Raw genomic sequence first — 14,847 nt, 5'->3', positions numbered from 1 at the left:
GACCATCCTTTCCCTGAACTTCGCCAGGAGGGACGACATGCACTCTGGGGTGGCCGCACTCTCTGCAGACTCACGGCTTTGCTCCTGGGGCGGAAGGGGTCGTGCTCCTGCCCTCTCCTCTCCGCCAGCTGACGCAAGTACTCGGCCGTGCGCGCCTTCCGCTTCCTCTTCATCCACACCTGAATCTCTCTCCTCTCCTGCGCAGTCCTCCGGGGACGTCGGTCGGAAGAAGGCTGGGTCCTGAGGAATGTGCCGGGCAGGGTGTCACGTGACGTGAGGCGTGGGATGGAGACACGTGTCACGACCGTGTGGAGGCTGTGCCCTCGCAAGGCCGCGCACACGCGTGCCCGTCAGCGTGCTCCGCCGCCCCGGGCGGGCTCAGGAAGGTCGCCCGCGGCCTCCCCAGCCTTCATCTCCCTGGACTTCTCTGGAACCTCTGACACAATCTGGCTCTTTCTTTCTGCTTTAAACTCTCTTACCTGGATCTTTTTCTAACTCTCAAAACTCCAGGCAGCATCTTCCCTGGCCCGTCTTCCGTGCTCGCCCCTCAGTACTAACGGCAGGGCAGGGTCTGCTGCGGACGTCTCCGCCCGCGCTCCAGTCTGGACAGACGTCTCCACCCGCGCTCCACCCTGAACGGACGTCTCCGCCCGCGCTCCACCCTGGACGGACGTCTCTGCCCGTGCACTACCCTGGATGTCTCCGCCCGCGCTCCAGTCTGGACGGACGTCTCCGCCCGTGCACTACCCTGGACGTCTCCGCCCGCGCTCCAGTCTGGACGGACGTCTCCGCCCGCGCTCCACCCTGGACGGACGTCTCTGCCCGTGCACTACCCTGGACGTCTCCGCCCGCGCTCCAGTCTGGACGGACGTCTCCGCCCGCGCTCCACCCTGGACGGACGTCTCTGCCCGCGCTCCACCCTGGACGTCTCCGCCCGCGCTCCAGTCTGGACAGACGACTCCACCCGCGCTCCACCCTGGACGGACGTCTCCGCCCGCGCTCCACCCTGGACGTCTCCGCCCGCGCTCCACCCTGGACGGACGTCTCCGCCCGCGCTCCACCCTGGACGGACGTCTCTGCCCGTGCACTACCCTGGACGTCTCCGCCCGCGCTCCAGTCTGGACGGACGTCTCCGCCCGTGCTCCACCCTGGACGGACGCCTCCGCCCGCGCTCCAGTCTGGACGTCTCCCCCGCCCGCGCTCTACCCTGGACGTCTCCATCCGTCCAGACGTCCACTATGGAGGAACTCTAACTGCTGCCCTAGGTCTCGCCTCCCGCTCCGCCCGGGCCACCCTTCCCAGCGGCGGCCGAGCTAAGGACTGAGCCCGGAGGGGTGCTGTGGCGAGGCCCCTGGCTGATGTCGCACCCTGACCCACGTGCAGCTTTCTCAGAGCCACACTGGACTCTGAGACTCTACTCACTCCGCCCTCCTCCCTCTGTCCCAGGAGGCTCGAAAGGGCACTGCGGTCCTCGCTTCGCCCAACTGCAGTCTCCCCCTCACGTGCACTTTCCCCAGTAACCCTCCTGGGCATCTCATCCACCTCGGCTCCTGCTTCTCGGAGGGTAAGAGCTCAGCGAGAGTGCTGAGAGTGGGCCAAGAAGACGGGTGGTGTGGACGGGCATTTGGGGCAGACTCATCGCCAGGGTGCAGAGAGGGCACCGTCCTAAATGGAACCTGGGTCACAGATACAATGTTTTATACTGAACCAGCCCCCAGTGAAATTCAGGGTTCTGGGCCTCCGGACCAGCCTCCCTGGTACACAGCACTCGCGTGTGCTGTCACGCTGTCGCTGGGGTTGTGTCCTGTGTGGCTCCACTGGGAGGGTTCTCGGGAGCTTGTGCTTGGCTCCCCTGGAGTTTCTCTGACACACCTGTTCCCTCTGCTGTAGTGCGCATGCCCGGGGGAGTTCCGATGCACCTGTTCCCTCTGCTGTAGTGCGCATGCCTGGGGGAGTTCCAAGGCACCTGTTCCCTCTGCTGTAGTGCGCATGCCCGGAGGAGTTCCGAGTCCTCCTGCAGAATCCCTGCACTGGGGGTGGTCCTGGGGACCTGTCACAGGGGGCAGACCCACCTCCTGTAAACCCTCCTCAGCATCCCCTCACAGGTGTTTCTCCAAGTAAATTTCCTGCTCATCACCTACTCTCATTTTAGCCTCTGCTTCTGAGAGGACCTAAAACTAAGTACTAATGAACATTACCAACTGAATGTTCTCCTGGCACCTTATAAATCTAAAGCTACAATCACTTTCTGTCCTGCTAAAGAAACCACCACAACTCAGTCATCCAAGCAGAAACTCATTCTCCCTCCTCCTGAGAGTCTCCGGCTTTCCTCATGCTTGTTAGCCTCCCTTTCCATGCCGAGCCACCTCACGTCTGGGCTGCTGAAGTAAGACCTCTGATTGGCTCCCATGTCCAGTGTAAAGCCCTCTGGTGACCCCGCGACTGCTTGCAAAGAAGGAAGCTCGGAGGCCTCTGGTCCCCAGGGGCAGTCAGCACCTGGCCGGGCCTCTCCTTCCATGTAAATTCCCGGCACATCTGACTCCACCCTCCGCTGACCATCGAAGCTTTGCACTTCATACTCTCGCTGCCTAGAGCACCCTTTCTTCTAGTCATACCCACATCAGTGTCCATGGAGCTTTGGAATAAAGCTCAAACACTATAACTGGGAGACTGTCTTCCTGATCGACCCCCCCAAGCTCCCACGGCACACTGTCAGGACGTGGTCTCATGTCATGCTCTTCAGTTCTACCTCCATTCCAGAGTATAAACCATATTTTCATTCCAATTTTTGACATTTAATACATTACTGATGACATATTTGTAACATGATCAGTAACTTAAAAAAAAATAAAAAAGAATAAAGCCCTGGCCGGTTTGGCTCAGCGGTTAGAGCTTTGGCCTGCGGTCCCGAGAGACCCAGGTTCGGTTCCTGCTAAGGGCATGTACCTCAGTTGCAGTTTGTCCCCGGCCCTAGTTGGGGTTGTGCGGGTGGCAACTACTCAATGTGTCCCTTTCACATCGATGTTTCTCTCTCTCTGTCTTTCTGTCTCTCTGTCTCTCCCTCCCTCCCACTCTATCTGAACAAAATATCCAAAAATGTCCTCGGGTGAGGATAAAAAACAAACAAACAAAAAAGAATAAAGATTCCTATATATGTAATTGAAGGTAACTAAAAGGAAGTTAGGGTTTACATGGTCTTGATATGTGGTCATAATATAGCAAATAATTCCACTAATAAACAGAAATTAGCAAGGTTTTTTTTGGTTGTTGTTGATACTCAGATAAGAGTGGAAAGAAGGGAGGGAGACACACACATCGACTGGTTGCCTCCCGCACAACCCCGAGGGGTTGGGGATCAAACTTGATACATGTCCTTGACCGGGAATCAAACCCAAGACCCGTTGGTCTGCAGGCTGACCCTGTAACTGCTCAGCCAAACTGGTCAGGGCAAAATTGGTGACTTTTTAAATACACTATTTCCTAGTGATAGCCTTGTAAGTTCAGTGATAAAACGTTGCCCATCGAGGCAGGGAGTGGACCTGAACCAGAACATGCAGAAAGCCAGCTGTTCACAGTGCTGCCGTCCAGAGCAGCCAGAGGGCGTGCGCGCTGCAGGCGCTCTGGTGGGGTTGCAGCCTCTCTGCTCTCAGGACCCAGCTCTGGGCCCAGAAACAGTTGCAAGGAAAACACTTTAACCTAATGTCCAAGGAAAGATTATCTGAAATGTATTTCAAAGATTAATATTTAGAATACAGTACTATGAACTGAATCATTATACTTCTAAGAAAAATAGGATTGCCCTGGCCGGTTTGGCTCAGCGGTTAGAGCATCAGCCTGCGGTCCAGAGAGACCCGGGTTTGGTTCCCGCTAAGGGCACGTACCTCGGTTGCAGTTTGTCCCCGGCCATGGTTGGTTGTGCGGGTGGCAGCCACTCGATGTGTCCCTTCACATCGATGCTTCTCTCTCTCTCTCTTCCTCTCTCTCCCTCTTACTCTGTCTGAACAGAAAATGGAAAAATGTCCTCGGGTGAGGATAAAAAAAAAAAAAGAAAAGAAAAATAGGATTAAATGTATTTGTACTCAGAGTGGTGAGACTTTGGGAAAACTCACATGATAACAGATGTGCCCTCTGAGATAAATCAGTCCATATTGGGCAGGGCATGGAGGAATAATACATAAACATCACAAAATGTGTTAAGAAAAGAATCTATTATAAGCCTTGACTGTTTCATAAAAATATCACATTAAAATATGGCCAATTTTAAATATTCTTGAATCATAAACATTTTTTTTTTCTTTACTGATTTTAGAGAGAGAAGACGGAGAGAGGGAGAGATAGAAACATCGATGAGAGAGAACATCAATTGGCCTCCTCCTGCATGCCTTGCACTGGGCATCGAACCTGATGAAATGTAACCTGGGCATGTGACCTGACTGGGAATCAAACTGGCGACCTCTTGGTGCATGGGTCAACACTCAACCAGTGAGCCACTCCAGCTGGGCTTGAATCATAACATTTTAAATGGTTAAAAATAAATCATTCAAGGATTACCTGGAGATACACCTCGCTTGTTGTTCTGTTAAGCCCAGCTCTTCACTGGAAACTCCATCTTTTGTGATAAGGTCTTCAATAATATCTGCGATATCCGTCAACCCAGTCATCTGGAGTGCATCTACTGAAAAGCTTCATTTGCAAACGCAATTTGAGAAATGTCAGTCAGTCTCTGTAACTTATTACAGTGAGCAAAAATGAACATGTAAAACTATACCCTCCGAGAGCATAATGAACACAAAAATGATAAACATATAACTACTGTTCTTTGATTCTTTAATTCCAGTAATCCTCAGTGGAAAAGCCTGATCATCAATAATTACTAATTTTTCTCTGCTTTTAAAAAAGCAACATAAGGCCCAGGAGACAACTTGTACCTGTCCTGCCTGATGAAATGTAATACATATGCAGTAAGAGAAAATGTAGCCAGTGTAGCCTATGGTGTCCTCACTGCCTGTGCTGACGCGGTGAGGGGGGAACAGTCCTCACAGTGTAGCCTGCGGTGTCCTCACTGCCTGTGCTGACGCAGTGAGGGGGGAACAGTCCTCACAGTGTAGCCTGCGGTGTCCTCACTGCCTGTGCTGACACAGTGAGGGGGGAACAGTCCTCACAGTGTAGCCTGCGGTGTCCTCACTGCCTGTGCTGACGCAGTGAGGGGGGAACAGTCCTCACAGTGTAGCCTGCGGTGTCCTCACTGCCTGTGCTGACGCAGTGAGGGGGGAACAGTCCTCACAGTGTAGCCTGCGGTGTCCTCACTGCCTGTGCTGACGCAGGGAGGGGGGAACAGTCCTCACAGTGTAGCCTGCGGTGTCCTCACTGCCTGTGCTGACGCAGTGAGGGGGGAACAGTCCTCACAGTGTAGCCTGCGGTGTCCTCACTGCCTGTGCTGACGCAGTGAGGGGGGAACAGTCCTCACAGTGTAGCCTGCGGTGTCCTCACTGCCTGTGCTGACACAGTGAGGGGGGAACAGTCCTCACAGTGTAGCCTGCGGTGTCCTCACTGCCTGTGCTGACACAGTGAGGGGGGAACAGTCCTCACAGTGTAGCCTGCGGTGTCCTCACTGCCTGTGCTGACGCGGTGAGGGGGGAACAGTCCTCACAGTGTAGCCTGCAGTGTCCTCACTGCCTGTGCTGACACAGTGAGAGGGGAACAGTCCTCACAGTGTAGCCTGCGGTGTCCTCACTGCCTGTGCTGACACAGGGAGGGAAGTAGCAATGCTCGGTTTCTTAAAACACCTCATTCCCAATGGGAATTAAATATATTTTTTTAATCCACAAAATAATGTAGTATAGATGTTCACATACTTATGCACAACCCAATTTCCAGAATGTATAATTTATATCCCCAACTTTAAGTAAAATTGTGTATTAATTCTTAAGATATTTACCTCTCATATAACTCATCACTGTTATTCACCCCTTAAAAGAGAGAAGAAACATTAATAAAAATTTCACGTCAGATATTTTTCTACTTTTGATTATTAACCTGACTTAGGAATTCTATAACCAGAAATTAAAATATTTTTAGCCCTGGCTGGTTTTGTTCAGTGGTTAGAGCATTGGCCTGTGGTCCAGAGAGGCCCAGGTTCGGTTCCCGCTAAGGGCGTGTACCACAGTTGCAGTTTGTCCCCGGTCCAGGTTGCTTGTGCAGATGGCAGCCACTCGATGTGTCCCTTTCACGTCGATGTTTCTGTCTCTCTCTTTTCCTCTCCCTCCCTCCCACTCTATCTGAACAAAAAACGAAAAAAATGTCCTCGGGTGAGGATAAAAAAAAATAGATAAAATAAGTAAAATAAAATTGGAGTAACAGTTTAAAAAATATATTTTTAATTTCCAAACTGGTTTACAGGTATATATGTATAGCATATTTATCCTCTTGAATATGCTCTTTGATGGTAAAGATCGTCCACATTTTAAGATTACTACTTTGGTGTCCAGCATACTCTGAATAACACATTTTAGTAGGTACAATCTTTTTTTGCTTAGTACAGTTTAGAATACTGGCGTGCCATTTATTAAAACAATCACAAAAAGCCAGAAACCTGTGATGGTCTAAAAGTGATACATTTGGGAAAAGAGCTCATTTACATCCAAGAAGCCTTTACTACGAGACAAAAATTACAAGATTTAATGACAACTTCTGTATGGCCCTTCTTTTATCTAAAAGACAGCAATGCTATTTAAAAACAGCATTTCTTACTGCTGATATTACTTTAATAATGGCAATAAAACATTGTAAAGAGTAAAATCACCATTGTTGACCATCGATATGTAGGGCAAAAAAGACAGTTCGAATCCACTGTCAACACTTCGAATCCACTGTCAGCAGTTCATCCGCTGCACCCAGCAGACCTCCTTCAGGTGCCGAACCGTGCCGCCCGGACTGGAGCAGAGCGCACTGCAGCTCCAGGTAAAGGGGGTGAGAGTGGAGCTAGTTACCCAGCCTCAGTATCCCTCACTGTACAACAGGGGTTTGGGGACACCGGCCTCAAGCCAAGTGCGCAGGGTGGTGTCTGGCGCGTGAAAAAAGAGGCTCCATAAATCACAGCCGTCATTTTGGTTTCAAATTAAAATGCAAGTTCTCATAATTGGCAGAGTTTGAATTTCTCAATTTTTGTACGCATCCAATATTTTAGTAATTCCAGTTATATTTACACTAAGCTGCACAGATACGATGCTTGCTTGCAGCATGTCTCACAAAGGTGACAGATGACATAGTTCTTCATGTGAATGGTGCCATTTTTTTTTTTGGTACATGCCCTTAGCGGGAACCGAACCCGGGACTCTCTGTTCCACAGGCCAACGCTCCAAATGCTGAGCCAAACCGGCCAGGGCTGAATGGTGCCATTTTTTAACTTCCCTTCACCCAAAATTTATAAGTATTGCAAAACGGCTTCACAAATCCTTCATAGCTACACTCCCAGTAAACACTATTCAGTAACAAGAATATATTGTTACAATACATCTTTCTATACTGGAAAATAAAAGTGCGAATGGAAAAAGGAGAGAATGATACCAGGAAAACTTGTATTCTGGTCACTGGAGAGGCTAAGCGCTGAATCGGCAGAAGGAAACACACAAGTTTCCCTACGAGAATGACTTTCTGTAACTGAAAATTCAGCCTCGAACATCTGTTCTTTGTCACTTTGATCTTCCTTATTCGTAGGAGTCAGGAAATGCACTAGTCCAGAGTCTGTATCACAATGAGAAGAAAACAGAGGGAAATCACATGGAGAAGAAGAAGGCTTCTGCAGGGCAACAGATGTATCACAAGTTTGCAACATATTCTGATAGCTTTCTACAGCACAATGAAATAATTTAGTGTAACATTTAAATTTACACTCTCTAGTAGTAAAAAAAAAAAAACTATTAAATTTATGATCAACTTCAGAAGACGTGGCAGACTGAGCTAAAGAGGTCAGGCTCCTGCCCATTATAAAAACACAGAAGAAATGCTAAATTTAAAAAAAACTGATTAATATACAACAAAACCCTATATATATTTTAAAAAACTGCCTGATGCCAGAAAAGGAAAAGGGATTCCGAGCTGGGCAATCAGTGGACAGTGATGCTGGCAGGGTCCACCGAGGACAGGAGGCGAGGTCTCTGCAGACTGCGCCCTGAGCGCCTTCACGTGGCCTAGAGTGTAGAAGGACGGCTCTGTCCTGAAAATGGGGACAAGAAAAACCCTGCCCTGGAGAAGCAGCGAAGACGTTTTCTAAATGCCTGGATAGTGGATGGAAGAAAAATAAAAGTCAACTCGGAGAACGCAAAACCCGTCTTGCCACGAGCAGGTGTGGGATCTGAATTTATCCGATCAATGTAGCACAGCAACTCCAAGCCAAGAAATGTACACAAAAATCAGTCCTCGAACTTCCTACTTCAGTGACAGCAAATACAAACCACTCCAAAGACAAGTACACAATTCCAAACCCCCACAAAGATGATAAAAAAATTACTAGTCACCCAAAGACAGACGGCGGTGAAAGGGCTGCAGTGTGCATCCAGACGGTGAGCACTCGCAGTGAAGCGATCTGAGGGCACCAGGTGCTGCTGGTCATCAGAGACAGAAGGGGGCACTGAACCACAGAAGGGGAAGAGGACAGTATATCCAAAGAACAGATCATTTGAGAGAGAAACAGAACTTCTAGACATTAACAACATAATCACCAAAATTAAATCCTACAGCAGAGCTGACATGGAGAAGAGAGAACAGCGGACTGAAAGATCTGAGAGAATCGCCCCGACCGCGTCACTGGGGGGAAAAAGGTGGAAATTAAGACGTGGATAAGAGGGGACAGAGTGAGAAGGTCCAACACACCTCCAATAGGTGTTTTAGAAAACAGAACAGGTAGAAAGGGGAAGAATCAAATACTCCAAAGGAAAAGAGATGAAAAATGCCCAATGTTAAACCTGCAAATTAAGGAATCATTCCTACTCCCACATAGAATAAATAAAAAGAAATATACACCTAGAAACACTGTATATAAAAAATGCAAAATAAGCCAAAAAAATAAAAAACACACTTAAAAAATATCAGAGATAAAAGGACTGCAATTAGATCACAGATAGGTAGTATAAACTCAGCAATTAGAAATGTCAACAGATAATGGAATACTATGTTTTAAAAGCTAAGGAAAAATAAGCATCAACATAGAATACTGTACTCTGCTATAAGCCATCACTCATGAAGGTAATAAAATTAAAGCTATTTTCAAAGACTGGGAGAATTGACCCCTCAGAGTCCAGATGAAAGAATTAATGCTGGAAGGAAAAAAGACACAATCCTCAAATGGGCGCAAGAAGCAACTGTGAACAACGGCAGCAGAGACAGAAATGCCAGAGTGCATCTCAGGCAATACGGGTGTCACTCCATGAAACTTGTGCTTTGGTCTTACAAGTTTATTTACATATGTATATTACTTAAAGTACAAATTTTTTAAAAGAAACAACTGAGGGCAAAGAAAATGGCGAACATGATGATAAATTCAAATAAATACTGACTTAAAAAAAGAAGAGAACCCTGGCCAGTTTGGCTCAGCGGTTAGAGCGTCGGCCTGGGGTCCTGAGAGACCCGGGTTCAGTTCCGCTAAGGGCGCATGCCTGGGTTGCGGTTTGTCCCGGGCCCTGGTTGGTTCTGCAGGTGGCAGCCACTTGATGTGTCCCTTTCACGTCGATGTTTCTCTCTCTCTCTCCCCCTCCCACTCTACCTGAACAAAAAGTGGAAAAGTGTCCTTGGGTGAAAATTAAAAAAAAAAAAAATGTCCTCGGTGAGGATTAAAAGAAGAAAGAAAAAGAAAAGAAAAGACGGGAGAATACATGGGACATTTAAAAATTAGGTAGAATTAAAACAGAGAACTATCAGGGAGGCTGGGAGGGAGCAGGTCAGTGTTAAAAGCTCTAACACCATTTGGGAGGTAAATATGTTCACCTTAAATTTTAATGGTGATTGTTTAAAATTCAAGAATAATCACTAAGAGATTAAAAATGTATAATTAAATGGAAGAGAAAAGGGAATGTAATTAAAGGGAAAATATAAAAAATTCAATCCTACAGAAAATGCTTATTCGTTTCATATAAACAGAGCATTTACATAAACTGACTATATACACTAGACCACAAGGGATAGTTTAACAAATATCTAAGACTTGATATCATTCTCATTTAATCATAATACAATGAAAATGGGAATAAATTTTTAAAATATTGCCCAAATCCCATAATATTTGGAAGCTAGAAAACCCTTTCATCAGCTAAGAACTCTTAATACAAATTACAAACTATTCAGATCAAAAGATGGTACACATCACACTCCTGTCTGGGTCCTTGCCGGAATATGTTCAACCTCAACTGCATATATTAGAAAAAAGAAAGAATTAAGTTAGGAGAAAACCAACAAGTCCTCAAAAGTAGAAGAAAATAATAAAGCTAAGAACAGAAATTTATGAAAAAGAAAATTAAGAAACAGTAAGGAGAACACCAAAGCCTGGTTTTTTGAACACATTAAATTGCTGACAAGACTGAAGGAGAGAGAGGATGTAGATATAGACAACTATAGGTACAGTAGACATTTTAAAAAATAACTACCCTAATTTCATCCTTTCAGTAAGAAATGCAAAAATGTAACATCCCACCATTTCCCAGCCCTTTACCAGAACCTCAGACTCCAGCGGCCTGCCGGACTCAGCCCGCAGCCCAGAGGGCTGGCTCCGCGGTGCGCGGTGCGGTCCCAGAACTAGGGCGCGGCCGGTGCTGGGGCGGCCCGCGGCTCTGGTCTAAACGCCGCAAGAGGAGACGCGTGGCAACTCAGAGGAAAGTGGCCGTGGGGCCGCTCAGGTTATCACACAGATGACCCAATCTGAACACGGGGGGCTGCTGGCTTCAGTCCAGGAAGGAAACTATCGATCGTCTTTCTGAGCATCCCGAAAAGGCCATGCTCATTCTTCGAAGCAAGGTTTCAGACCCCCACCCCGCAGCTCCCCACAGACCTCCTTGGGAGACGGTGATGGTTTCTGAAGCCGGTGTTTTTTCGGATTCAGGGCCCAGAGACAATTGGGTGTGATCCACAGAGTCAACCTGTAGGGAAACACATGCCACAAGATGACTGTTGTCAACCTTTCACTTTAAAGACGCGAGAACAAGGCCCAGACAGTGCCTTTCTGGAGGCAGACATGGACTTGCACCTGGGCCTTCAGGCCCCTCGTCGGTGCTTGTCCAGTGTCCCTCCGCCTCCGCCGACCAGCTGTTTTCTTAACTGAAAGGGGCAAGTCCAAACCTCTGCGCGCATGTGCTTTGAAACAGGGTGAGCGCATCGTAAGCCAATACGCCAGCCTTTCAGTTCAATAATGCTATTTCCTTCCGTCGTCACCTTGGAAGATGAAAGACTTGGTATCATTACCTAAGAGTATATGGTCTTACCTCATCTATTTTTTCAGTGTAGTTTCTCATGTTTAATCTGAACTTTTTAATATGTGTTAAACTTTTGGATTAAGGAAAGGCTGTAAACCTAATGCACACATCTTTGAAATGTCACGGTGCTGGCAGCCGGGGAGGTGCGTCCGGGATGGATTCTTACTTACCCTGCAGACCCATCTCATTGCCCAGTCAGGCTTTAACACAGTCAAAATATTTTCACTATTTGTTCTTTAACCTTTATTTTTAATCAATTTTACTTCCTAAAAAAGGACAGGATATTTGTGCAAAATAATAAATTAATGTTTGAGACATCCTTTTTAGTTGTCTAACTGCCATGCTATACCAATATACATACACAATATACATACACATTCATCTTTTTATGATGAGTACACTTTTTTTATCCCTCACCCAAGAATATTTTTTCCATTTATCTTCAGATAGAGTGGGAGGGAGGGAGGGAGGGAAAGAAACATGGATGTGCCAAAGACACATCGATTGGCTACCTCCCTCATGACCCTGACTAGGACCCGGGACACACCGCAACCGAGGTACATGCCCTTGACCGGAATTGAACCTGGAACTCTTTGGTCTGCAGGCCGACACTGACCACTGAGCCAAACTGGCCTAGGCTGTGATGAACACTTTTTAAAGATCCGGAAAACTTCTAAGGACTACTAATCCACTGTATAAAATACTTAAAAGAAACTGAGAAGTCCAAATATAAGGACAACAATATTTATAAAGTTATAAAAATCTTGGGGAAGAAGATGATAATTAGGAACAGGGTTTGTTTCAAACCACATTCTGCTATTACAATTCATGTATTTCTTTCCCTGGTAGAAGCATAAGTTCACTTTTCTTTTTTTTCTTTATTGTTTTTAGAGAGAGAGGAAGGGAGAGAATGAGACAGAAACATCAATGAGAGACAACATCGACTGGTCGCCTCCTGCACGCCCCCCACTGGGGATCTGGCCCACAGCCTGGGCATGTGCCGGGCTGGGAATGGAAATGGTGACCTCTGGGCGCAGGGTCTATGCTCAGCCAGTGAGAGACACCGGTGAGGCTCAGTTCACTTCTTAAAAGCTTAAGGCAGCGGTTCTCAACTGCAGGCACTCTTACCCCCAGGGGACATTTGGTAATGTCTGGAGACATTTTATTACTACAGCTGGGAGGGAGCTAACAGCTAGTGGGTAGAGACCATGCTGTCTACCAAACAGCCTGTGACTCACAGGACAGCCCTGCATGACACACAATTACCCTAGCTTAAATAAACTACATTTCCTTTTCTCTCATGAAATCAGATGTGTATAAAATTGTATCATACTACAAATCTGATAACTCATAAACAAACAAACCAAAAAAGCACAAAATAAAGACAGTCTACCGTATCACAGTGCAGGGGTGCCCATCCGTGCCTGGGGAAGTCCTGCTCGATGTGGTCGGCAATGCTCTGTATCGCCAGCAGCTGCGCGTCGATCTTCCGGAGCTGAGAGGTGAGGTGCTCCAGCCGGCAGGCTGCAGGGCTGGGCGTGGGGCCCGGCGCAGAGACGCCCTGCAGCAGCTCCTGCAGCAAGTAATCCCGCAGCCTACCCTCTCCTGCGGCATCGGCATTGGGCTGTGAGCACCGCTCTCGGAGCTGAAAATCTGGCTTTGGCACGTCTGAATATTAATAAGAGTAATAAAAGAATTGATTATAATTCAGGGTGAGGTGAAATGTAATTATATACATTTTAGCTTCCTGACTTGTGAGATTTGTCTCTGTTGTGAGGCAAGACTATACAACATTGTTACTGTGACCAAACTTCCATGCACACAGCAGTTTGGATGTTATCCTCTGCTACAAAAATAGGCTTCGTGAAAAAGCAACTTTAATATCTTTACGACTGTAACACTTGACTTGAAAACCAGCAGCGTCACCCAGTAGACGCTAGAGCGACGTTGGCCATTCTGGCTCCACAGGGATCTCTGGAGCAGACCTCCCAGGCCCAATACCAAAGCCAGTGACCATCCTGCTCTTAACTCAACTGATTCTTGTCCCAAACTGAAATACCTCTTCCTTAAATGTGTTCTGGCTTCTGGGTTCTCCCCCACCCTCTACTGCTCTTCCTTCTCAGACATCTTCTTTTTTTTTTAATTATTATTTTTTTTTATCCTCACCTGAGGACATTTTTTGTTCAGATAGAGTGGGAGGGAGAAAGACAGAGAGAGAAACATCGACGAAAGGGGCACATCGAGTGGCTGCCACCCACAAGACCCAACCAGGGCCGGAGACAAACTGCAGCCGAGGTACGTGCCCTTAGCGGGAACCGAACCCGGGTCTCTCTGGATCGCAGGCCGATGCTCTAACCGCTGAGCCAAACCGGCCAGGGCTCAGACATCTTGTCTTCTCTTCTGCCACCGCTCCGTCTCCCCATCCCCTTCCCTGGGGTGCCAGTCTCAGCTCACCTCTCTTCTCCCTGTCCCCACGCTCTCTGAGTGATGTCACTGAGGCACAGGAGACTCCCGAATCACACGGCACTTTCTGAATCCCAGCCCCTCAACCCCATCCGCACCTGCCCATCTCACCTAGGTTGTCCCCAAAGCACACTGAACCCAGCTCACCCCTTCTCACTCCAACTGCTTGCCTTTCCTGTTCCTCAGCTTGGTGACCAGTCACTCACCCCATTCCCAAGCCACAGCCTGAGTGTCAATCAAGTTCTTCTCTCTCCTTCAGATCCTAAGTGACACCAAATCTGATGACCCACCTACCCAACATCTCCTTCCCTACCCGCACTGCGAGCTGACGCTTTCGCACAGATGGACCCGAGGGCGACCTCTAAGAACACAAGGGGTATGTTCTGCTCCACCTGAAATCCTTCAGCTAACAGGGCCGAATGCTCAGCATGAGGAAACGCATTCCGTCTCCTCGGCCCACCTCTCCAGCTCAGCTCTTGCTGTTTCTTTTCTTTTTTAAAAATTTTCCCCTTTATTGATTTTAGAGAGAGAGGAAGGGAGAGGGAGAGAGAGATAGAAACATCGATGAGAGAGAACATCGACTGGCCACCTCCTGCATGTCCCCCACTGGGGATCGGGCCCACAACCTGGGCATGTGTCCTACCGGGAATCGAACCGGCGACCTATTAGCGCCTGGGTCGACGCTCAGCCACTGACCCACACCGGCCAGACTCTTGCTGTTTCTTAAACAAACAACCTCCACAGACTCCAAGCCCACTGAACTTCAGTTTTCTCAAACTCAGCAAGTGCCATCAAACCCGAGTCACCGCACAAGTGACCCTGTCTGGGTGCCCTTTCTCTCACTGAATCCTGCTTTCTCTTGAGTCCCCTAAAAGCCCCAGTCGTCCCGGAGATGGATCAGGAGCTGTATTTCCCAGGAGCCTCA

The 14,847-nt window shown here is 47.9% G+C and overlaps 1 protein-coding gene across 1 annotated transcript in view; it reads right to left on the bottom strand.

The window, feature by feature from the left end:
* CPLANE1 (ciliogenesis and planar polarity effector 1) overlaps positions 1-14,847 on the bottom strand; it is a 106,773-nt gene that overhangs the window by 9,842 nt on the left and 82,084 nt on the right. The window contains exons 43-48 of the mRNA XM_036280158.1: positions 12,853-13,127; positions 11,039-11,126; positions 7,567-7,743; positions 5,939-5,969; positions 4,552-4,683; positions 75-240 (exon numbers count right to left, since the gene is read on the bottom strand). Coding sequence (XP_036136051.1) covers positions 75-240; positions 4,552-4,683; positions 5,939-5,969; positions 7,567-7,743; positions 11,039-11,126; positions 12,853-13,127 — 869 coding nt within the window. The remainder of the gene's footprint in view (positions 1-74; positions 241-4,551; positions 4,684-5,938; positions 5,970-7,566; positions 7,744-11,038; positions 11,127-12,852; positions 13,128-14,847) is intronic.

Source organism: Molossus molossus, unplaced genomic scaffold (assembly GCF_014108415.1).
Source record: "Molossus molossus isolate mMolMol1 unplaced genomic scaffold, mMolMol1.p scaffold_m16_p_3, whole genome shotgun sequence".
NCBI lineage: Eukaryota > Metazoa > Chordata > Mammalia > Chiroptera > Molossidae > Molossus > Molossus molossus.
The sequence above is the reverse complement of the archived record's forward strand: the minus strand, read 5'-3'. Positions and strand labels throughout refer to the sequence as shown.